The 24,480-nt window shown below is 45.4% G+C and overlaps 1 protein-coding gene and 1 long non-coding RNA gene across 2 annotated transcripts in view; both read left to right on the forward strand.

Annotated features, from left to right (window-relative positions):
* The window catches only part of CDC123 (cell division cycle 123), a 108,468-nt gene that overhangs the window by 59,427 nt on the left and 24,561 nt on the right, over nucleotides 1-24,480 (forward strand). The window contains exons 7-8 of the mRNA XM_077264585.1: nucleotides 16,399-16,447; nucleotides 21,337-21,412. Of these exons, the coding sequence (XP_077120700.1) occupies nucleotides 16,399-16,447; nucleotides 21,337-21,412 (125 nt within the window). The remainder of the gene's footprint in view (nucleotides 1-16,398; nucleotides 16,448-21,336; nucleotides 21,413-24,480) is intronic.
* Nucleotides 4,599-10,301, forward strand: LOC143775882 (uncharacterized). The gene is made up of 2 exons (XR_013215725.1): nucleotides 4,599-5,697; nucleotides 9,230-10,301. It is a non-coding gene; the product is annotated as an uncharacterized LOC143775882 (long non-coding RNA).

Here is a 24,480-nt window from a genome sequence, read left to right on the forward strand (position 1 = left end):
GGTTAGCCACAGTGCCATGGGCTTTAAACTTCTTGATGACACTGCGCACGGTGACACAGGAACATTCAGGTCTTTGGAGATGGACTTGTAGCCTTGAGATTGCTCATGCTTCCTCACAATTTGGTTTCTCAAGTCCTCAGATAGTTCTTTGATCTTCTTTCTTTTCTCAATGCTCAATGTGGTAAACACAAGGACACAGGACAGAGGTTGAGTCAACTTTAATCCATGTCAACTGGCTGCAAGTGTGATTTAGTTATTTCCAACACCTGTTAGGTACCACAGGTAAGTTACAGGTGCTGTTAAGGTACCTTCACACATAACGATTTCGTTAACGATATCGTTGCAACGTCACGCTTTTTTGTGACGTAGCAACGATCCCGCTAACGATCTCGTTATGTGTGACAGCGACGTTGACGTCACGGACATGCGCTCCCGGATCACTGAAGCCGAAGATACGAGGACTTCCTGCCAGGCGTGGAGCGCACGCGCAATGAGCGGTCTGGCGCATAATGGAAAATGTGCCCGCTGCAGCGGCACAGAATGACATCCACACGTCTGCAAATCTAAAGCCGCAATAATGACAGCTCACCAATAGGTGCAGATCGCAGACATCATTATATAAACCCAGAGGCAACAATTAAGGAACAAAGCAAAGGGGACCAAAGAACTGATCACTACCGCATTAATGCATATTACAATAAAATGTGCATAGTGATAAATATATAAGATGTGCTCAGAAATATATGTTACTGTTAAATATACATTATATTTATACTATAAAATTAACAAAGTGCGGTGGAACACAGATGTTAGTATTATTATAAACAAACATACATATGTATATAATACTCAATATAAAAATACAAAAAGTAAAAATAAAAAAATAAAAAACTAACAAAGACTTCTTCCAATTGGTGAACTATCTTCAAGTGATAACTACTGACACGGTTCACTGATGCTTTTATCCTTATTCTCACATTCCTTATATGTCGCTAGCAGAATAGCCACGAAACACCAAGTTTGGAAGAACAATTAAGTCTAGGGATGTGGGAGATGAAAAAAGAAAATATGAATAGACAGAAAAAACACACATACATGTTAGGTACCACAGGTAAGTTACAGGTGCTGTTAAGGTACCTTCACACATAACGATTTCGTTAATGATATCGTTGCAACGTCACGCTTTTTTGTGACGTAGCAACGATCCCTCTAACGATCTTGTTATGTGTGACAGCGACCAACGATCAGGCCCCTGCTGGGAGATCGTTGGTCGTAGGGAATGATCAGGACCTTTTTTTTGGTCGCTGCTCACCCGCTGTCATCGCTGGATCGGCGTGTGTGACGCCGATCCAGCGATGTGATCACTTGTAACCAGGGTAAATATCGGGTTACTAAGCGCAGGGCCGCGCTTAGTAACCCGATATTTACCCTAGTTACCATTGTAAAAGTTAAAAAAAAAAACACTACATACTCACATTCCGATGTCTGTCACGTCCCCCGCCGTCAACTTCCCGCACTGACTGTTAGTGCCGGCCGTAAAGAAGAGCACACAGCATATGAGAAGTGGAGTTATATGCCAGCTATTCAGATAAGTGTGCTGGGTCAGTCAGCCCTCCAGTCCATGTCACGGCTCTCTATTCCCACAACTAAAGTACACAAGCAGGGTTTTTTTGTACGTGTTTAAGAGAAGATCCCTTTAAGAACACTCATCATAAAGCATTGTCCACTACAATCTACAATGTTTTTCTTATAGGGATATTTAATTTGGAAAAGTATTTACCTGCACATATACTGTATCTGCCGGTAAATATTATTACAATGCTGCCTGGCCACGTTCAAATTAAGGCTACCTGGATAAAATGAACTTGGGAGCCTCCGGCATTCTTTGTTATGGGGGCGTTCATACAGCTGCTACAGTCTCTGCTAACTATAAGCAGGCCTCAAAACTTTAACATCTCTCTCTGAACTGATGCACTGTATAGCCTGCTGCATGCTGGGATGTGCTAACAGCCATCACTCACAGAATAGTGAGCGGTGACTGTGGCCCGTCCGTGGTGAGCACGGTGACTCAGTGGGTAGCACTGTAGCCTTGCACCACTGGGGTCCTGGATTCAAATCCCACCAAGGACAACATCTGACTGTATGTTACACTCACAAATGTTTTACATGTTACACACATACTGCGCGTTACATACACACATACACTGCATGTTACACGCATACTGCGCGTTACATACACACATACACTGCATGTTACACGCATACTGCGCGTTACATACACACATACACTGCATGTTACACGCATACTGCGCGTTACATACACACATACACTGCATGTTACACGCATACTGCGCGTTACATACACACATACACTGCATGTTACACGCATACTGCGCGTTACATACACACATACACTGCATGTTACACGCATACTGCGCGTTACATACACACATACACTGCATGTTACACGCATACTGCGCGTTACATACACACATACACTGCATGTTACACGCATACTGCGCGTTACATACACACACTGCATGTTACATGCATACTGCGCGTTACATACACACATACACTGCATGTTACACACATACTGCGCGTTACATACACACATACACTGCATGTTACACGCATACTGCGCGTTACATACACACATACACTGCATGTTACATGCATACTGCGCGTTACATACACACATACACTGCATGTTACATGCATACTGCGCGTTACATACACACATACACTGCATGTTACATGCATACTGCGCGTTACATACACACATACTGCGCGTTACATACACACATACACTGCATGTTACACACTGCGTGTTACATACACATACACTGCATGTTACACGCATACTGCGCGTTACATACACACATACACTGCATGTTGCACGCATACTGCGCGTTACATACACACATACACTGCATGTTACACACATACTGCGCGTTACATACACACATACACTGCATGTTACACACATACTGCGCGTTACATACACACATACACTGCATGTTACATGCATACTGCGCGTTACATACACACATACACTGCATGTTGCACGCATACTGCGCGTTACATACACACATACACTGCATGTTACACACATACTGCGCGTTACATACACACATACACTGCATGTTACATGCATACTGCGCGTTACATACACACATACACTGCATGTTACACACATACTGCGCGTTACATACACACATACACTGCATGTTACACGCATACTGCGCGTTACATACACACATACACTGCATGTTACACGCATACTGCGCGTTACATACACACATACACTGCATGTTACATGCATACTGCGCGTTACATACACACATACACTGCATGTTACACACATACTGCGCGTTACATACACACATACACTGCATGTTACATGCATACTGCGCGTTACATACACACATACACTGCATGTTGCACGCATACTGCGCGTTACATACACACATACACTGCATGTTACATGCATACTGCGCGTTACATACACACATACACTGCATGTTACACACATACTGCGCGTTACATACACACATACACTGCATGTTACACGCATACTGCGCGTTACATACACACATACACTGCATGTTACACGCATACTGCGCGTTACATACACACATACACTGCATGTTACATGCATACTGCGCGTTACATACACACACATACACTGCATGTTACACACATACTGCGCGTTACATACACACATACACTGCATGTTACACACATACTGCGTGTTAGGCCTCTTTCACACTTCCGTTTTTTACAATCAGTCATAATCCGTCAAAATGTTGAAAAGACGGATCCTGTGCAGATTGTAAAAAACGGATGCACTGGATCTGTTTTGTTTTTTTTACGGATCCGTAGCGTTTTCCAAGCGATCTATAGCATTGCTTGGAAAAGTGATTGACAGGTTTGTCACACTTGTCAAACATTGTGTTTGACAAGTGTGACCAACTTTTTACTATTGATGCTGCCTAAGCAGCATTAATAGTAAAAAGATATAATGTAATAAATCTGTAATAAAAAAAATAAAAAATCTGATATTCTCCCCTTCCGGCGTCCCTCGCAGCCTTCCAGATGATCGTGACGCTCGCGATGCTCCCGTTCTCAGTAACGCATTACTGGGAACGGGAGCATCGGGAACGCTGCGGGGGACCCCGGAAGGTGAGAATATCAAGACTTTTTATTTTTTTTAATTATTTTTAGCATTATATCTTTTTACTATTGATGCTGCAATAGTAAAAAGAGAAAATTTCCCTGACTGAAAATTCTTCCACGCATGCTCAGTTTCAAAAGACAGAACCCGTCGCTGAATTCTTGCTTTTGACACACAGCAAAGTAACCCCCGGATAAGGCACGGAGGGTCCGTAAGGAGGGGGCCATGACCGGGCAGGTTGCAAGTGACGTATGAATGGGGGATTGGGAGAAGGCAGGGGGACGGCAAGGGGGTAAGCCGGGGGGGGGGGAGGAAGTATTAGGGGACTAATTAAAGGGGAAGTGACATAGGGGAAGTGACATAGGGGAAGTGACCTAGGACAGAGGGAGAGGGGGGGGGGGGCACGGGGGGATAAAAAGGATGCAGGGAGGAGCCGTAGCCCTCTTTCCCTCTCTGGACGGCCGGACATCAAGCAGCTCCCACCCCGCACCGGGCTCTCCCATCTCACAAGCACACCTTACCTGGCATGGACGTCGTCTCCAGGCTCCAGGCGGCTGCCAGCGCTCACCCCCCAGGATGGTTAGAAAGCATTGCAGAAGGTATCCTGGGGGTGGGCGGTGGTGGTATTAACAGGGAATCCTCGGTGCCGGCTGGGGGGGCAGGTCCGGGGCGCAGGAGTGAGGGCAGCTCAGGATCCCGCAGGAGGAGGGCAGGGGGTTCCACCAGTAGTAGCCGCAGGAGAAGCAGGCCCCGGGCGACGGATGCTGCACGCTCCGCTGATCAGGAAAGGCAAGGAACAGGAGAAGCTGAGCAGACGGGGGGGCGGTGGAGGGAGACCGCGGGACCCACGGCAGCCCAGCAGCAGGGACAGGGGCTGGGATCACCGGGGAGGGTTCCGGGGGCAACCCCAGCAGCCGAGGCGGCCGGGTGTGTGAGCATTCTCCCCGCGGCCATGCAAGAGAGCCAGAACACATGGGCGGCGCCATCTTGTTTCCGGGGTCCTTCTCAAAGGCCCCCGGGAAGCGGGATGCCCAGCGAGGCGCCTGTGGAAAAAACGCAGATACCGGGGTCGTCCAGCCAGATGCCTGTGGGGGAAGAAGGGGGGAGGAGGCCAACACGCAGGACTAGACCCCCCGAAAGGCTGTCCATGGAGTTGCCGGTAAGAGGGCAACAGCGCAGGGCAAGGAGCCCTTCGAGGGAGCAGGGGCCAGGCGGTAGCAGAAGGCGACGGCCCATGGCCGTGAGTACCCCCAGACAGCCAGGGACCCGCAGCGGTTTGCAGGGCCAGAGCCACCAGCAAGACACCCAGGGCAGAGCCAGGCAGGCAAATAGAACTAGTGATAGGAGGGCCATCTCACAGTATAGCCACGGGAGCCAAGAAGAGACGGGAGACGAGCACGCTGAGGACGGACGATGGTCGCAAGGAACAAGAGGGCCCTCATTCCGGGATGCGGACAGCGGCGGCGAGGAGGATTCCCGGAGCACAGCGGCCGGGGGGAGGATGACTCCCGCGCGGCCTGGTAATTATGAACACATGCTTTCTACAGATACATATGCAGGCACATTGCAAGCGGGCGGGGGGAGCCAGGGATCGCAAGGGAATACTGTGGCTCCTATTTTAGGGTCCTTGGAGGCCACCGCTAAGGAAATGAGGGCAATGATAGCGAGCTTGGCAGACAGGATGGATCGATTTGAGGGACGCGGGCCGGGGCATCTATCAGCCTGGACGAGCCCATACTTGCTTGCTGGGGGTGGGGGAGACATAATCAGGGCCCATGAGTCGGCTGGACCGGGGGATGGGGAGAATGGGCAGCTGGACGACACGGCTCGGGGGGATATATATTTTTGTTTTACGGGTAACTTAGGTAACCACCTCAAGAAAGAGATGAGGGAAAGAATATGGAGGGACGAGTATGTGGACATCTTCTCGCTTTTGCCAGTAGAGAGGGGGAGCACAAAGGTAGGAAGGGAAGGAGGGAGGAAGGAAGAAGAGCGAACAATTACGGTGGCACACACGTTCACAAATTGGTGGCATGCCTTTACGATATTGGGTAGCGTCATTGGGGAAAAGGCGCCAGAAAACTGCTCGCAGTTGTTTTGCTACATGAACGCCATTGGGGAGGCTTACAAGTCATATGGGGGACAAGCTTGGCTGCGGTATGACGAACAATTTCGTCAGCGCAAGGCGATGCGACCATCGATGAGATGGGATCAAAAAGATATTGGCCTGTGGTTGGACGTTATGTCGCAGAATCAAAGACATTGGATGCCCTTTCAGGGAGGGGCCGGTGGCGCCGGCCATGCAGGATATAGCGCAGGAAGCCCGGCAAGGGGGAGTTTTCCAGGCCGTGGTGGGAATCAGAAACAGGGGCTTTGTTGGCAATTCAATGAGGGTCAGTGCAAATTCGGAACAGGCTGTAAATTTAGGCACATATGTTCCTATTGTGGCGGATCGTCGCACGGGGTCAATAGGTGTCAGAGGAAGTACAGTGGGAAGGTGGGAGGAGCCGGTCATGGTCAAGGGGCAAACACCAGTCAAGCTGCACGCGATGCTCCCTTATCTAAGTAGGTACCCGGACAGGAAAAAAGCGGATTTGTTGATCAAAGGCTTCAAGGAGGGATTTTCTATCCCTTCCCCGGCGTGCCAAATGCCGGGGAAGCTGAAGAATCTCAGTTCGGCCTATCAGCACCCCACTGTTGTCAAACAGAAACTTGAGAAAGAGGTGCTGATGGGCCGAATGGCGGGTCCGTTTAGTTTCCCACCCATATCGGGCTTGGTGGTTTCTCCATTGGGCATTGTACCAAAGAAGGAGCCGAACAAGTTCCGAATGATACATCACCTGTCATATCCCCGTGGTAAGTCCGTCAATGACGGCATCGATCCGGATTTGTGTGCGGTGCTATACGCATCATTTGACCTGGCATTAGAATGGGTAAGAAAATGCGGAAAGGGGGCGCTGATGGCGAAAACGGATGTGGAGTCTGCCTTTCGGTTATTGCCGGTTCACCCGGACAGTCAGCGGTTGCTCGGGTGCTATTGGGAGGGAGAGTATTTCATAGACAGGTGTTTACCTATGGGATGCTCGTTGTCATGTTCGTTGTTCGAAGCCTTTAGCACATTCCTGGAATGGGTAGTGAAGGATATCACGGGATTGGGATCATTGATCCACTACCTTGATGATTTTTGGTGCGTAGGTCCTGCACAATCAGGGGTGTGCGATACCATGTTAAAAAATCTGCAAGGGGTGGCTAAAGAGTTCGGGATACCATTGGCTCCCGAAAAAACTGTCGGCCCGACGTCATGTATCTCCTTTCTGGGGATCATGATCGACACAGTAAAGTGGGAGTGTCGTCTCCCGGGAGAGAAGGTGGCAGCCCTGAAATTGGAAATAGGCAGGGCTAGGAGAGCTAAAAAGCTGAAGCTGCGGGAGGTACAGTCCTTGCTGGGGAGTTTGAATTTCGCATGTCGAGTCATGCCGATGGGCAGGATATTCACGAGGAGATTGGCGGCGACAACGGCCGGCGTAAAATCACCGCAGCATTATGTGCGATTGACAGCAGATAACAAAGCAGATCTGGCGGTTTGGGACACATTCTTAGAAAAGTACAACGGGCTGTCCCTGGTTATGGATGGGGGATGTTGTAATTCGGATATTGAATTGTACACGGACGCAGCGGGCAGTCATGGTTTTGGAGCTTACTGTCAGGGGCAGTGGTGCGCGGCAGCATGGCCAGAGGAGTGGGTGCGTTCAGGGCTGATAAAAAACATTGCACTACTGGAAATTTTCCCAATCCTGGTGGCGGTAACACTATGGGGGCATCGGCTGAGGAACCGGAAAGTTAGGTTTAAGTGCGATAACATGGGAGTGGTCATGGCCATAAATAACATCACCGCGTCTTCGCCGCCAGTTATTAGAGTGTTGAGGCAGCTGGTGTTGGAATGCTTAGTTATCAATGCTCATGTGACAGCATCTCATGTCCCGGGAGAATTTAACTCTGTCGCTGATGCGCTTTCTCGTTTTCAGTGGCAGCGGTTTCGGGCGTTGGCCCCCGAAGCGGAAGAAGAGGGCCTACCCTGCCCTCCCGGATTATGGAACGTGGCATCTGGGCGGCTGAACCGCTGATCAAGGCATCCGTAACAAGTAGAACGTGGGCGGCGTACGGACGGTCGTGGGGCCAGTGGGAACAATGGCTAGGCCGGGGGGACGAGGACATGTCGGAAGAGGAGCAGATTGGGGTGTTATTGATGGGAATTAGGCAGGCCGCAGATGATAGTTGGTCGGCGGCAAAAATGAGTCAACTAATTGCAGGATTAGCATTTGGGTTTAAACTTAGGAACAGAACCGATTTGACAAAGAGTTTCTTAGTCAGACAGGCCTTAAAAGGTTACCGGAAGGGAAAGGTTAAAAAAGACAACAGGCGGCCCGTGTCTTTCGGCATGTTAGAAGTATTAGGAGAGCAGTTGGAAGGGGTGTGCAGGACACAATTTGAGGTTGGCTTGTTTAGGTTGGCCTTTTCACTCGCATTCTTTGGAGCAATGAGGATAGGGGAGCTGGTAGCGCCAGGCAAGGCCATAGCAGGAGGCATTCTAGCCGAAGACGTGATAAAGACAAAAAGGGGATTGGAATTTTGGATTAGGAGGTCAAAGACTGACCAAAGGGGAAAAGGAAAAAGGGTGTTATTGGGAAGAGTAAGCGGTTCTATGATGTGTCCATGTAAGTGTTTCGGGATATTCTCGGCAGCCAGGCCTAAGCAGGACGGACCGCTGCTATGTCACAAGGATGGGTCATATTTGTCCAGGTATCAATTCATTAAAGTATTCCGGACATGTATGGTAAGGGCAGGTGGGAACCCTGGGAGATACACAGGCCATTCCTTCCGGATCGGGGCGGCAACGGAGGCCGCGGTGGGGGGGCTGAGCCCGGAAACAGTAAAGCGAATTGGCCGGTGGGAGTCGCGGCGGTACAGGTCTTACGTACGACCTCAAGGATATGAGGCAGCGATCCCCCCCGGAATTAACGCATCACACTGATTTCTTTCTGTTTGTTACAGGACAAGTCCCGATCGTGATTTGGATTCTAGGACATTCATACGTTTACTGGGGAGCACAGCGGGCTGACAGACGGACGGGCGGGAGACAGTTAGGTATGGCAAGGAATGGGGCGGTGATTAGGTGGTTGGGATACCGGGGTTTAACATGGGGCCGGGTACTGCACGAGTTTTTCAGGGCGGTAAACCTCTATGGGGTCCCAGATATATTAGTTTTACACGCAGGGGGGGAACGACTTGGGGGCTATCTCAGGAAAAGGGCTGAGTGCAAAAATTAGAACGGATATAAGACAGCTGGGATTAGCATTTCCAAACTTGAGGCTGGTGTGGTCAGACATGGTACCTAGAAAAAACTGGCGAGGGGCACGGTCAGTGAAAAAAAATTAACAAAGCCCGGATAACAGTGAACAAGGAGGTATCTAAGTTCGTGTCACGGAACGGAGGGGTGACGATACGTCATGCAGGCTTGGACTCTACAGAGGGAGATTACTGGCTAGGGGACGGGGTACATTTGAACACCGCGGGAACTGACTTGTGGATTGAAGGCTTGCTTGGGGGGATGCGGAAGGCCGCAGCAGGGTTGGTTGGTGGGGTCTCGAGCACTTGAAGGTCAAGGGCTCTCGGTGTGGCGTTGGTGGGTCCTCGAAGCTGGCAAAAAAGTACGGTAGAGGGGGGATTCTTGCACTGCGGGACCCCCCACCCACTGCCATGGATAGTTACTTAGTTCGTGGTCTGGTGATACTTGCGTGATACCCGACGAGGTAGGTCGGGGTCACGCTATCGGGGGACCCGGAGGGCCACCCTGATGTTGGAGGTCGGGTGCGCGGTACCGATGGGTGGGTACCCGACGATGGAAGTCGGGTACAGGTTAACGGATGGAGGCAACCTCTTCCCTCAACTCAGGATGCTTCTGAGCTTGGGTAAAAACGCAGCTGGAAGTAAGGCTGAGAGGGAAGAGGCAGTGCCGACGGAATAATCACCAGACCAGGAGCGGGTTAGCTTCGAGGGCCGCACCAAGGGTCCGTTTTTATTAATATCAATAATAAATTGGCTGCTGTGGCCGTTATTATCCAAATTACTGATGTGGTGTGGTTATTCAAGAAGGTGGGGGAAGTCACGGGTAGTCAACCTTGCCAAGGTCAAGTAACCCCCGGATAAGGCACGGAGGGTCCGTAAGGAGGGGGCCATGACCGGGCAGGTTGCAAGTGACGTATGAATGGGGGATTGGGAGAAGGCAGGGGGACGGCAAGGGGGTAAGCCGGGGGGGAGGAAGTATTAGGGGACTAATTAAAGGGGAAGTGACATAGGGGAAGTGACATAGGGGAAGTGACCTAGGACAGAGGGAGAGGGGGGGGGGGCACGGGGGGATAAAAAGGATGCAGGGAGGAGCCGTAGCCCTCTTTCCCTCTCTGGACGGCCGGACATCAAGCCCCACCCACCCATCCCTGACGAAAAGAAGGAAGACCGGGTCGCAGTAGCCAGATGAACCATTCGGACGCGGACAAGAGCGAGACTGATACAAGAATTACTTATTTGGCAGTTACCTTTAAGCCCAGGGGAAGGGCAGTCCATCACCATGGTTCCCTGGAGGTTTCCCCCACAGGGGGTTTTTCCTCTCCTGACTGGTGGCGGATAGCTCTTTGTGAGCGCGAGGTTCTGTTACATCATCGGATGATGATTTGAGCGTTGGTGGGTCCTCGAAGCTGGCAAAAAAGTACGGTAGAGGGGGGATTCTTGCACTGCGGGACCCCCCACCCACTGCCATGGATAGTTACTTAGTTCGTGGTCTGGTGATACTTGCGTGATACCCGACGAGGTAGGTCGGGGTCACGCTATCGGGGGACCCGGAGGGCCACCCTGATGTTGGAGGTCGGGTGCGCGGTACCGATGGGTGGGTACCCGACGATGGAAGTCGGGTACAGGTTAACGGATGGAGGCAACCTCTTCCCTCAACTCAGGATGCTTCTGAGCTTGGGTAAAAACGCAGCTGGAAGTAAGGCTGAGAGGGAAGAGGCAGTGCCGACGGAATAATCACCAGACCAGGAGCGGGTTAGCTTCGAGGGCCGCACCAAGGGTCCGTTTTTATTAATATCAATAATAAATTGGCTGCTGTGGCCGTTATTATCCAAATTACTGATGTGGTGTGGTTATTCAAGAAGGTGGGGGAAGTCACGGGTAGTCAACCTTGCCAAGGTCATGGATCCTGCGTCCATAGGCTGCGCGATTTTCCGATGTGCACAAAAAACGTTCCTCTGTGGGTTGTGTCAGCCTGACGGACAGCGATTTTACGACGGATCCAGTGCACGACGGATGAAACGTGTGGCCATCCATCACAATCCGTCGCTAATACAAGTCTATGAGAAAAAAACGGATCCAGTAGAAACATTTGATGGATCTGTTTTTTTCACAAAACGACGCATTGTGACGGAAAAAGAAAGACGGAAGTGTTAAAGAGGGCTTACATACACGGCATGGGCAAACCAGGGGCAAACACAATTCATGTAAGGCCAGTCTCACACGTCCAGATAATTCCGGTACCGGAAAAATCGGTACCGGAGTTATCCGTGTCCGTGTGCTCACGTGGCACATCAGTGTGGCACACGTGCGGCAGCCGTGTGCCGACTGGGTACCACACGGACCGTGCAGGAGACAGCGTTAGAGATAAGCACTGTCCCCTGCATCTGGTGCTGAAGCCGGAATTTATTCCTTCTTCCCAGCAGCGTTCGCTGGAGAGAAGGAATGAAAAATCATTGTTTTTTAATTTTTTTTGTGTTTAAAAATAAAGATCCTTGTCACCTCCCCCCTCCCACCCCATGTGCGCCCGCCTGCTGGAAATAAAATACTCACCTAGCTCCCTCGATGCTTCCTCTCAGCGCCGCAGCTTCTTCCTATATGAGCGGTCACGTGGTACCGCTCATTACAGTGATGAATATGCGGCTCCACCCCTATGGGACATGGACAGCATCCGTGTGCGGTACGTGTTTTACACGGACCCATTGACTTTAATGGGTCCGTGTGATCCCACGAACACTGACATGTTTCCGTGTTTTTCAAACGGACACACGGTCCGCGAAAACACGCTGACATGTGCAGAGACACATTGATTTTAATGTGTCTACGTTTGTCAGTGTCTCCGGTACGTGAGAAAACTGACACCACACGTACCGGAGCCACTGACTTGTGAAACCGGCCTAAAACACATACACAGAAGTTCTAGGTCTACAAGACACACCAGGCTCTCTCACTGTGGAAATTAATGGGGCTATATAAGCGAGTATATAAATCTAATATATAAAGCTGAATGTGTGTGTGTGTGTATGTATGTATGTATGTATGTATGTCCGGGATTGGCATCTGAACCGTCGCAGCTACAGCCACAAAATTTTGCACAGTCACACGTCTGGACCCCGAGAGCGTCATAGGCTATGTTGTGAGGTGAAATTTTAACCCCGCGCTTTCCAATTCACCAAACAATTTTGCCCCTATCGACATAATGGGGAAAAAGTGAAAGGAAAAGTGTTGGAGGCGTCGCAGCTACAGGCACAAAATTTTGCACAGTCACACGTCTGGACCCTGAGAGCATCAAAGCTATGTTGTGAGGTGAAATTTTAACCCCGCGCTTTCCAATTCACCAAACAATTTTGCCCCTATCTACATAATGGGGAAAAAATGAAAGGAAAAGTGTTGGAGGCAAATTAACAGCTGCCAGATGTGAACAAGGGGGACTTAAAGAATGACAGCGATGGCGCCAAAGAGTATATACTGTACAGTTGCTAAGGTGGGGCCCCAACATGGGATAATCACCACACCACCACGGGGATATGAACACACACACAAAATGCGCCACATACTACCACGTGCTCGAACACATATACCACCCTCAGCGCACATTTCACCACACATACACCAACCTCGCCACATAAAAGTAGAAACACAAAAGTCGCCGCTCAAAACTCGCCACGCGCAAAACTCTCTACATGCAAAACTCGCCACACGTGCAAAACTCACCTCATGGAAAACTCGCCACACGCAAAACTTGCACACGCAGAAAAATTGCCACACGCAGAAAAATTGCCACATGCACAAAAGTTGCAACACATGCAAAAGTTGCCTCACACAAAACTTGCACATACTCAAAAGGCACCACACATAAAACTCGCCACGCGCAAAACTCGCCATGCGCAAAACTTGCTGCACACAACGCTAACCTGTCACATGCAACTCGACACACAAAAAGTTGCTACACGCATGTCGCCACACAAAACTCATCTCACAAAAGTCCCTACATGCATGTCGCCACACGCAACTCAACACACACAACTTGACACACGAAACTCGCCCTAAAACACACACAAGTCTGGTATTATCCTTCAAAAATAAAAATCTGATTAATAAGCAGACAAACTACAAGAGCAACAAATGTACCATATAGGAATCCGGCAGCTGTCAGTCACATGACCAGTCTATTATGTGTATGTGTGAGCTAATATATACTGCCAGGGGGTGGGCTTACTGTTGGCTGGGGATTTATCAGGCTGCCATTTTAGCTTACAAATACTGAGGTAAAAATACTGACCAAATAACGTGTGAACGAGGTCTAATACAGGAGGAGATGACATACAGATATATACTATATACAGGAGGAGATGACACACAGGTATATACTATTTACAGGGGAGATGACACACAGGTATATACTATATACAGGAGGAGATGACACACAGATATATACTATATACAGGAGAGATGACACACAGGTATATACTATATAGAGGAGGAGATGACATACAGGTACATACTACATACAGGACGAGATGACATACAGGTATATACTATATACAGGAGGAGATGACACACAGGTATATACTATATACAGGAGCAGATTACCTACAGGTATATAGTATATACAGGAGGAGATGACATACAGGTATATGCTATGTATAGGAGGAGATGACATACAGGTATATACTATATACAGGAGGAGATGACACACAGATATATACTATATATAGGCGAGATGACACACAGGTATATACTATATACAGGAGATTACATACAGGTATATCTAATATATAAAGCTGAATGTGTGTATGTATGTATGTGTGTATGTCCGGGATTGGCATCTGCACCGTCGCAGCTACAGCCACAAAATTTTGCACAGTCACACGTCTGGACCCCGAGAGCGTCATAGGCTATGTTGTGAGGTGAAATTTTAACCCCGCGTGTTCCAATTCACCAAACAATTTTGCCCCTATCTACATAATGGGGAAAAAGTGAAGGGAAAAGTGTTGGAGGAAAATTGACAGCTGCCAGATGTGAACAATGAGGACTTAAAGAATGAGAGCGATGGCGCCAAAGGGTATATACCGTACAGTTGCTAAGGTGGGGCCCCGACATGGGATACTCACCACACACGGGGATATGAACACAAACACAAAATGCGCCACACACTACCACGTGCTTGAACACATATACGACCCTCAGCACACATTTCACCACACACACACCAACCTCGCCACATAAAAGTCGAAACACAAAAGTCACCACTCAAAACTCGCAACGCGCAAAACTCGCTACATGCAAAACTCGCCATATGCAAAACTAGGCTCACGCAAAACTCGCCACACGTGCAAAACTCACCTCATGGAAAACTCACCTCATGCAAAACTTGCACACACAGAAAAATTGCCACATGTACAAAAGTTGCACCACATGCAAAAGTTGCCTCACACAAAACTTGCACATACTCAAAACGCACCACACATAAAACTCGCCACGCGCAAAACTCGCCATGCACAAATCTTGCTGCACACAACTTGCTACACTAACCTGTCACATGCAACTCGACACACAAAATGTTGCTACACGCATGTCGCCACACAAAACTCATCTCACAAAAGTCGCTACATGCATGTCGCCACACGCAACTCAACACACACAACTTGACACATGAAACTCGCCCTAAAACACACACAAGTCTGGTATTATCCTTCAAAAATAAAAATCTGATTAATAAGCAGACAAACTACAAGAGCAACAAATGTACCATATAGGAAATACGGCAGCTGTCAGTCACATGACCAGTCTATTATGTGTATGTGTGAGCTAATATATACTGCCAGGGGGTGGGCTTCCTGTTGGCTGGGGATTTATCAGGCTGCCAATAGCAACCAATCACAGCTCAGCTTCTATTTTGCTACAGTTAATTAACCTGAGCTCTGATTGGTTAATATAGGCAACAAAGACATTCTCAGTATAACAAAGCTAATATATGTTGTGAAATGCTTCTATTAGCTTAGTTTTTGCCTTTTAATAATTACATTTCTATCTATTTGTTTTGTGGTTTTTGTGTGCAGAATACATTTTTGTTAACACATTCTATTTTGCTAACAGCAGTCATTAACCCGGGCGAAGCCGGGTAGTACAGCTAGTAAATAATAAATGGCATGTAATTGTCCCAGGAGATAACCCCTTTAAATCTCAACATTGTACATCTAAACCGTGACTTCGATATTAAATTGATACCATACTTTTCTAGATGTTATTTATTGCCCATATTTAAAGCTACTGTTACTTGAACATGATGAATTTTAGGCACTGCATTTTAATATGTACTAACTTGCGCTGGTCTCATTAGTTTGTCTGCTGTGGAGTAGAATGAGATTTATAGGCGAAAGGCATGGAAGAGATGTATAATACATCAAACCTGTCTGCAGACTGTTATTTACATGCGTATTCTGTCATTTACAGTCTGATTCCATCTTGCCTCGTTTATGACCTTCAATTTACAAACATTTAGCATACTGTTAAAGTAACGTAAAACAAAACTAGACGGTGAAATCTACCTTATAAATTGTGCTGCTCAATAGTATCGGACTTGTTTTTTTCTATAAGTGGTTATTTTATTTTGTTGGAAGTCACCTTTTCCTTTTTGTCAATTCTCATTGTTGCAATGGCAGAGTGTTAACACCGCTTCATGGGTTTATCAGGACAAACTGACTGCTGGGAAAAGGACATAAAAGCCCAACTGGTGGGATATTCCGTTTTACTCTGTAAACGTCCATTTATATTCCATGAGGTGAAAGTGCTGCGTTATACATGACTGGTATCTGCTGAGCAGTGAAAATGAAATCTGTCAGTATATTGACCACTTATGCAGAACTCTTTTACAGGTTTCTTCACTGTACAGATGATTCTCCTGATCCAAGCGTGCAGTATGAGGTAAAGAACTCCTTCATCACTTATGATATATGTTATTCTCATCTCATCAGATTTTCAACTCATCAGACATCTGATGTATTCGTTAGAAGTATTTCATGACTTACACATCCAATGTGTGCTCTCCATGCACACAGCATAGGACAAACAAGTGCCCCTCCAACATACACTGGTATGTTGCTGTGTAAGGAAGCATACTTGAGACTATATAAAGGGAGACAGTAAAAGTATATTGTGTGGTGTATGGAGACTATAGGGCAGTGACTTCTACTGCATAGCTAAACGTCCGATTTCTAGCTCTGTCCACATTCAGTTCTGAGCCTATCTCACTACACATAAAAAGGGAGATTTCGTAATACCATCCTGTCCCCCCTCCAGGTAGTATGAAGAAGCTGCTGAAAACATTGTCCTTGGTGCAACTTTGATGCCTTTTCAGACTTTTTTGTAAAGGTCTCCATACACTTTAGACTGGTGTTATCAACTGGTTCAGCTGACAGTCTAATGTGTATGGTGACACCAAATGACTAATGGTCAGGAGAGATGTTGAAAGCGCATGTCTGATTTCGGGCTGCTGATCACATTGTTCTCACGGAGATGAACATCCAGACGAAGTGTCAGCCTGAGTCTTTCTCACAGAGAACACAGGAGCACTCGACTGAACAAGAACTCCTGTATATGGGAGAGATGGCTGTTGGCCGAACGAGTGCTCCTGTGTATGGGAAAGTCAGCTGAGAGAGCATTGTTCAGCTGACAGCCATTTGATATGCATGGCCATCTTAAGAGTCTGAAAAAATCGTGCATGGGCTACAAAAATAATATTTTTTTACCCCATATTTTTTCAGTATTTTACACGAGAATACTATATGTAACATACAGTGGGTACGGAAAGTATTAAGACCCCTTTAAATTTTTCACTTTTTCATTGCAGCCATTTGGTAAATTCAAAAAGTTCATCTTTTCACATTAATGTACACTCTGCACCCCATCTTGACTGAAAAAAACCAGAAATGTAGAAATTTTTGCAAATTTCATAAAAAATAACTGAAATATCACATGGTCATAAGTATTCAGACCCTTTGCTCAGACACTCATATTTAAGTCACATGCTGTCCATTTCATTGTGATCCTCCTTGAGATGATTCTACTCCTTCATTGGAGGCCAGCTGTGTTTTAATTAAACTGATAGGACTTGATTTGAAAAGGCACACACCTGTCTATATAAGACCTCACAGCTCACAGTGCATGTCAGACCAAATAAAAATCGTGAGGTCAAAGGAACTAGCCAAGGAGCCCAGAGACGGAATTGTGGCAAGGCACAGATCTGGCCAAGGTAACAACACAATTTCTGCAGTACTCAAGGTTCCTAAGAGAACAGTGGCCTCCATAATCCTTAAATGGAAGAAGTTTGGGACCACCAGAAGTCTTCCTAGACCTGGCCGTCCAGCCAAATTGAGCAATCGCGGGAGAAGATCCTTGGTTAGAGAGGTAAAAAAGAACCCCAAGATCACTGTGGCTGAGCTCCACAGATGTAGTAGGGAGATGGGAGAAAGTTCCACCAAGTCAACTATCTCTGCAGCCCTCCACCAGTCAGGCCTTTATGGCAGAGTGGCACGATGGAAGTCTCTCCTCAGTGCAAGACATATGAAAGCCCGCATAGTTTGCTAAAAAAACACATGAAGGACTCCCAAACAATGAGAAATAATATTCTCTGGTCTGATGAGAAGAATGTAGACCTTTTTGCTGATAATTCTAAGCGGCATGTGTGGAGAAAACCAGGCACTGCTCATCACCTGCCCAATACAATCCCAACAGTGAAATGTGGTGGCAGCATCATGCTATGGAGGTGTTTTTCAGCTGGATGACTGGTTGTCATTGATGGAAACCATTGATGGAAACATGAATGCGGCCAAGTATAGCGATATCCTGGATGAAAACCTCTTCCAGAGTGCTCTGGATCTCAGACTTGGCCGAAGGTTTACCATCCAACAAGACAATGACCCCAAGCACACAGCTAAAATAACAAAGGAGTGGCTTCAGAACATCTCTGTGACCATTCTTGACTGGCCCAGCCAGAGCCCTGACTTAAGCCCAGTTGAGCATTTCTGGAGAGACCTGAAAATGGCTGTCCACCAACGTTCACCATCCAACCTGACAGAATTGGAGAGGATCTGCAAGAAAGAATGGCAGAGGATCCCCAAATCCAGGTGTGAAAAACTTGTTACATCATTCCCAAGAAGACTCATGGCTATACTAGCTCAAAAGGTGCTTCTACTCAATACTGAGCAAAGGGTCTGAATACTTATGACCATGTGATATTTCAGTTTTTCTTTTTTAATAAATTTACAAAAATTACTACATTTCTGTTTTTTTTTTCAGTCAAGATGGGGTGCAAAGTGTACATTTAATGAGGAAAAAAATGAACTTTTTTGAATTTACCAAATGGCTGCAATGAAACAAAGAGTGAAAAATTTAAAGGGGTCTGAATACTTTCCGTGCCCATTGTATACTCATGGTAATTTTATAATGTGTTCCCAGAAAAAAAAAACTACTTTTTTGGGCAAACCTTACTGTATCCGTTAAAATCTTTCTTATCATGATGAATATCTCCACTGTTGTATGATAACGGTGCTAAAATATAAGTTTGCCCATATTTTTACAAAATGCCCTTCTTTGGATGTTAATTCTAGCAAAAGAAATGGTAAAAATGTTACCTCAAGTCACATTGACTTGTCATACATTACTTTCACCTCAGTTTAAGATTAATAAAAAATTAAGTTGTCCCAATGCCAGTCAGCCTGACCTCCAGGGATTTAATATGATTGTGACAATGTATTATGTTCAGGGCAACCTGATTGGATTTAAATTATGTTGATTGTAGAGAAAATATAAAAAGAAACATATCTGGATTGTATTAAATGGTTTCTTTACATTGTGTTTTTTTTTCTGTTGCGGAAATACATTTTAATTCAATCATTTTTCAAATTTCTTTTCTCACGTTTTCTTGCCAGTATTTCATGGATAAACTATGGAATTTTAGTAATTAGTTCAGTAATATATAAGAAATAAAATTGCCCCCTTGGAGTGACCTGATACAGCTTTCAGATAAAGAATTTTACTCTTGGTCTGGGGGAAAATGTGTGTAAATGGGTTAGTAACTGGCTTAGTGATAGAAAGCAGAGGGTGGTTATAAATGGTATAGTCTCTAACTGGGTCGCTGTGACCAGTGGGGTACCGCAGGGGTCGGTATTGGGACCTGTTCTCTTCAACATATTCATTAATGATCTGGTAGAAGGTTTACACAGTAAAATATTGATATTTGCAGATGATACAAAACTATGTAAAGCAGTTAATACAAGAGAAGATAGTATTCTGCTACAGATGGATCTGGATAAGTTGGAAACTTGGGCTGAAAGGTGGCAGATGAGGTTTAACAATGATAAATGTAAGGTTATACACATGGGAAGAAGGAATCAATGTCACCATTACACACTGAATGGGAAACCACTGGGTAAATCTGACATGGAGAAGGACTTGGGGATCCTAGTTAATGATAAACTTACCTGGAGCAGCCAGTGCCAGGCAGCAGCTGCCAAGGCAAACAGGATCATGGGGTGCATTAAAAGAGGTCTGGATACACATGATGAGAGCATTATACTGCCTCTGTACAAATCCCTAGTTAGACCGCACATGGAGTACTGTGTCCAGTTTTGGGCACCGGTGCTCAAGAAGGATATAATGGAACTAGAGAGAGTACAAAGGAGGGCAACAAAATTAATAAAGGGGATGGGAGAACTACAATACCCAGATAGATTAGCGAAATTAGGATTATTTAGTCTAGAAAAAAGACGACTGAGGGGCGATCTAATAACCATGTATAAGTATACAAGGGGACAATACAAATATCTCGCTGAGGATCTGTTTATACCAAGGAAGGTGACGGGCACAAGGGGGCATTCTTTGCGTCTGGAGGAGAGAAGGTTTTTCCACCAAAATAGAAGAGGATTCTTTACTGTTAGGGCAGTGAGAATCTGGAATTGCTTGCCTGAGGAGGTGGTGATGGCGAACTCAGTTGAGGGGTTCAGGAGAGGCCTGGATGTCTTCCTGGAGCAGAACAATATTGTATCATACAATTATTAGGTTCTGTAGAAGGACGTAGATCTGGGGATTTATTATGATGGAATATAGGCTGAACTGGATGGACAAATGTCTTTTTTCGGCCTTACTAACTATGTTACTATGTTACTCATATACTCATGTCTTACAGAGATGCAATAACGGGCCACCTGCATTTCTAGGTCTTATTAGAACATCTCACACTGTGAAATTGTATGACAAGTCCAGCATGAGCCTAAGTGACAATTATGTTGAGTAGATATGGATTTAAGGGATTTTACGGATTTAGAAACTTCAGCAATAATCTTCTTTTAGTTTACATTTCTTGATAGCAACTCATATCCAACTCATAGAATGTATCTTTATTTTTTAGTCTTTATGGCCCGATTCATCATTGCTGTTTCTCCATTTTTGCAATAATTTGTTTCATTAGCAGCTTTAGTATTTAGTCTACATAGTTGTCTCTTTTTCAAATATTCTTTTATTTTTCCTCAACAACATTATTTATCCAGATATTTAGACAGATAAATGAAAGGTGACTTGCCAAACGTTGCATTCTTTGCCACATCTCATTCGCTGCCTAGAGTAAAGTTTCTGGAGAAGTTATCAATTTGGAACATTTTTGCGACTTTTAAAAGGATTTGCGACTGTTGGTGCTTAAATGTTTCAAATAACTGTTTAATGGAAAAGCATTTCTGCTGCTTCTACAGTATGGAAACCATTGATTAAAAAAAAACTTGTTATTGGCACTTTGTCATTTTTTTTTATCTTTCTTTTAGCTTGTTCTCAGAAAGTGGTGTGAACTCATTCCTGGGGCAGAGTTCAGATGCTTTGTTAAAGAAAACAAACTCATAGGTAAGTGCACCCATGTGTAAGCTATCTTTGACTTACAGTGACATGCAAAAGTTTGGGCACCTTCGGTCAAAATTAGTGCTATTAAGCAAGTTGAAGATGAAATGATCTCTACAAGGCCTAAAGTTAAAGATGACACATTTTCTTTGTATTTTAGGTGTATGTGTATATATATATATATATATATATATATATATATATATATATATATATATATATATATATATATATATATATACAGTACAGACCAATAGTTTGGACACACCATCTCATTTAATGATTTTTCTGTACTTTCTTGACTATGAAAATTGTACATTCACACTGAAGGCTTCAAAACTATGAATTAACATATGTGGAATTATATACTTAACAAAAAAGTGTGAAACAGCTGAAATAATGTCTTATGTTCTAGGTTCTTCAAAGTAGCCACCTTTCGCTTTGTTGACTGCTTTGCACACTCTTGGCATTCTCTTGATGAGATTCAAGAGGTAGTCACCGAGAATGGTTTTCCAACAATCTTGAAGGAGTTCCCAGAGATGCTTAGCACTTGTTGGCCCTTTTGCCTTCACTCTGCGGTCCAGCTCACCCCAAACCGTCTCGATTGGGTTCAGGTCTGGTGACTGTGGAGGCCAGGTCATCTGGCTTAGCACCCCATCACTCTCCTTCTTGGTTAAATAGCCCTTACACAGCCTGGAGGTGTGTTTGGGGTCATTGACCTGTTGAAAAATAAATGATGGTCCAACTAAACGCAAACCGGATGGAATAGCATGCCGCTGCAAGATGCTGTGGTAGCCATGCTGGTTCAGTATGCCTTCAATTTTGAATAAATCCCCAACAGTGTCACCAGGAAAGCACCCCCACACCATCACACCTCCTCCTCCATGCTTCACGGTGGGAACCAGGCATGTAGAGTCCATCCGTTCACCTTTTCTGCATCGCACAAAGACACGGTGGTTGGAACCAAAGATCTCAAATTTGGACTCATCAGACCAAAGCACAGATTTCCACTGGTCTAATGTCTATTCCTTGTGTTTTCTTGAGCCCAAACAAGTCTATTCTGCTTGTTGCCTGTGCTTAGCAGTGGTTTCTTAGTAACTATTTTACCATGAAAGCCTGCTGCACAAAGTCTTCCCTTAACAGTTGTTGTAGAGATGTGTCTGCTGCTAGAACTCTGTGTGGCATTGACCTGGTCTCTAATCTGAGCTGCTGTTAACCTGCGATTTCTTATCCTCAGAAGCAGAGGTGACTCTTGGTCTTCCTTTCCTGGGGCATTCCTCATGTGAGCCAGTTTCTTTTTAGCGCTTGACGGTTTTTGCCACTGCACTTGGGGACACTTCAAAGTTTTTTCCCAATTTTTCGGACTGACTGACCTTCATTTCTTAAAGTAATGATGGCCACTCATTTTTCTTTACTTAGCTGCTTTTTTCTTGCCATAATACAAATTCTAACAGTCTATTCAGTAGGACTATCAGCTGTGTATCCACCAGATTTCTGCACAACACAACTGATGGTCCCAACCCCATTTATAAGGCAAGAAATTCCCACTTATTAAACCTGACAGGGCACACCTATGAAGTAAAAACCATTCCCGGTGACTACCTTTTGAAGCTCATCAAGAGAATGCCAAGAATATGCTGCAAAGCAGTCATCAAAGCAAAAGGTGGCTACTTTGAAGAACCTAGAATATAAGACATAATTTCAGTTGTTTCACACTTTTTTGTTAACTATATAATTCCACATGTGTTAATTCATAGTTTTGATGCCTTCAGTGTGAATGTACAATTTTCATAGTCATGAAAATACAGAAAAATCTTTAAATGAGAGGGTGTTTCCAAACTTTTGGCCTGTACTGTATGTATGTATGTGTGTATATATATATATATATATATATATATATATATATATATATATATATATATATATATATATATATATATATATATATATATAATTTTGAGGTGTAGACACAGATTTTCAATGATATTCAGATCAGGGGACTGTTAGAGCCATTGTAAAACCATCAGCTTGCACCTTTTGAGGTAGTCTATTGTGCATTTTGACTTGTGTTTTGGATTATTATCCATTTGTAGAAACCATCCTCTTTTCATCTTCCACTTTTTTACAGGTTGCTTTATGTTTGCATCAAGAATTTGTTGAAATTTAATTTAATCCATTTTGCCCTCTACTTGTGAAAATGTTCCCCGTGCCATTGGCTTCAACACAACCCCAAAGCATGATTGATCCACCCCATGTTTAATGGTTGGCGAGATATTCTTTTCCTGAAATTCTGTGCCCTTTTTTCTCCACATATACCTTTGGCCATTGTGGCCAAAGCGTTCTATTTTAACAGTTCCACAGGTTTCCAAAATGCATCAGTCTTGTTTATATGGTCTTTTGCATACTTCTGATGCTGAATTTTATGGTGAGGATGCAGGAGAGGTTTTCTTATGATAACTCTTCCATGAAGGTCATATTTGTGCAGGTGTCTCTGAACAGTAGAACAATGTACCACAATTCCAATTCTTTCTGAAGGTCTTTTGCAATCAAGCAGTGGTTCTGATTTGCCTCTCTAGCAATCTTACGAGAAGTTCTCAATCAAATTTTGCTTGGTCTTCCAGAGCTGATATTGACCTCCACTGTTTCTGTTAACTGCCATTTCTTAATTACATTTCAAACTGAGGAAATGGCAGCTTGTAAACGCTTTTCTATTTTCTTATAGCCTTCTCCTGCTTTGTGGGCCTCCACCATTTTCATTTTCAGAGTGCTAGGCAACTGCTTAGAGGAACCCATGGCTGCTTTTGGCATAAGGTTAGAGGAGGCTGGGTTTTTATATAGCTGACTTTTTCTAGTGATGATAGTGAACAATCCATAACCCGAACAACAGGCTAATTAAAGAGGTTGTCCACTACTTTGATGCCCTGTTCCTTGGATAGGGCATTAATGTCTGATCTCCCGGGGTCCTCCAATTCAATAGGAGGCGGATGTACCGTAACAAGTACTTCCAGACAGTGGTTGCTGCTGGGACCATTTTAAGCTTATCAGCGGGGGTGCCGAGTTCCGGACCCCGTCTG

Source organism: Ranitomeya variabilis, chromosome 5, assembly GCF_051348905.1.
Source record: "Ranitomeya variabilis isolate aRanVar5 chromosome 5, aRanVar5.hap1, whole genome shotgun sequence".
Lineage (NCBI taxonomy): Eukaryota > Metazoa > Chordata > Amphibia > Anura > Dendrobatidae > Ranitomeya > Ranitomeya variabilis.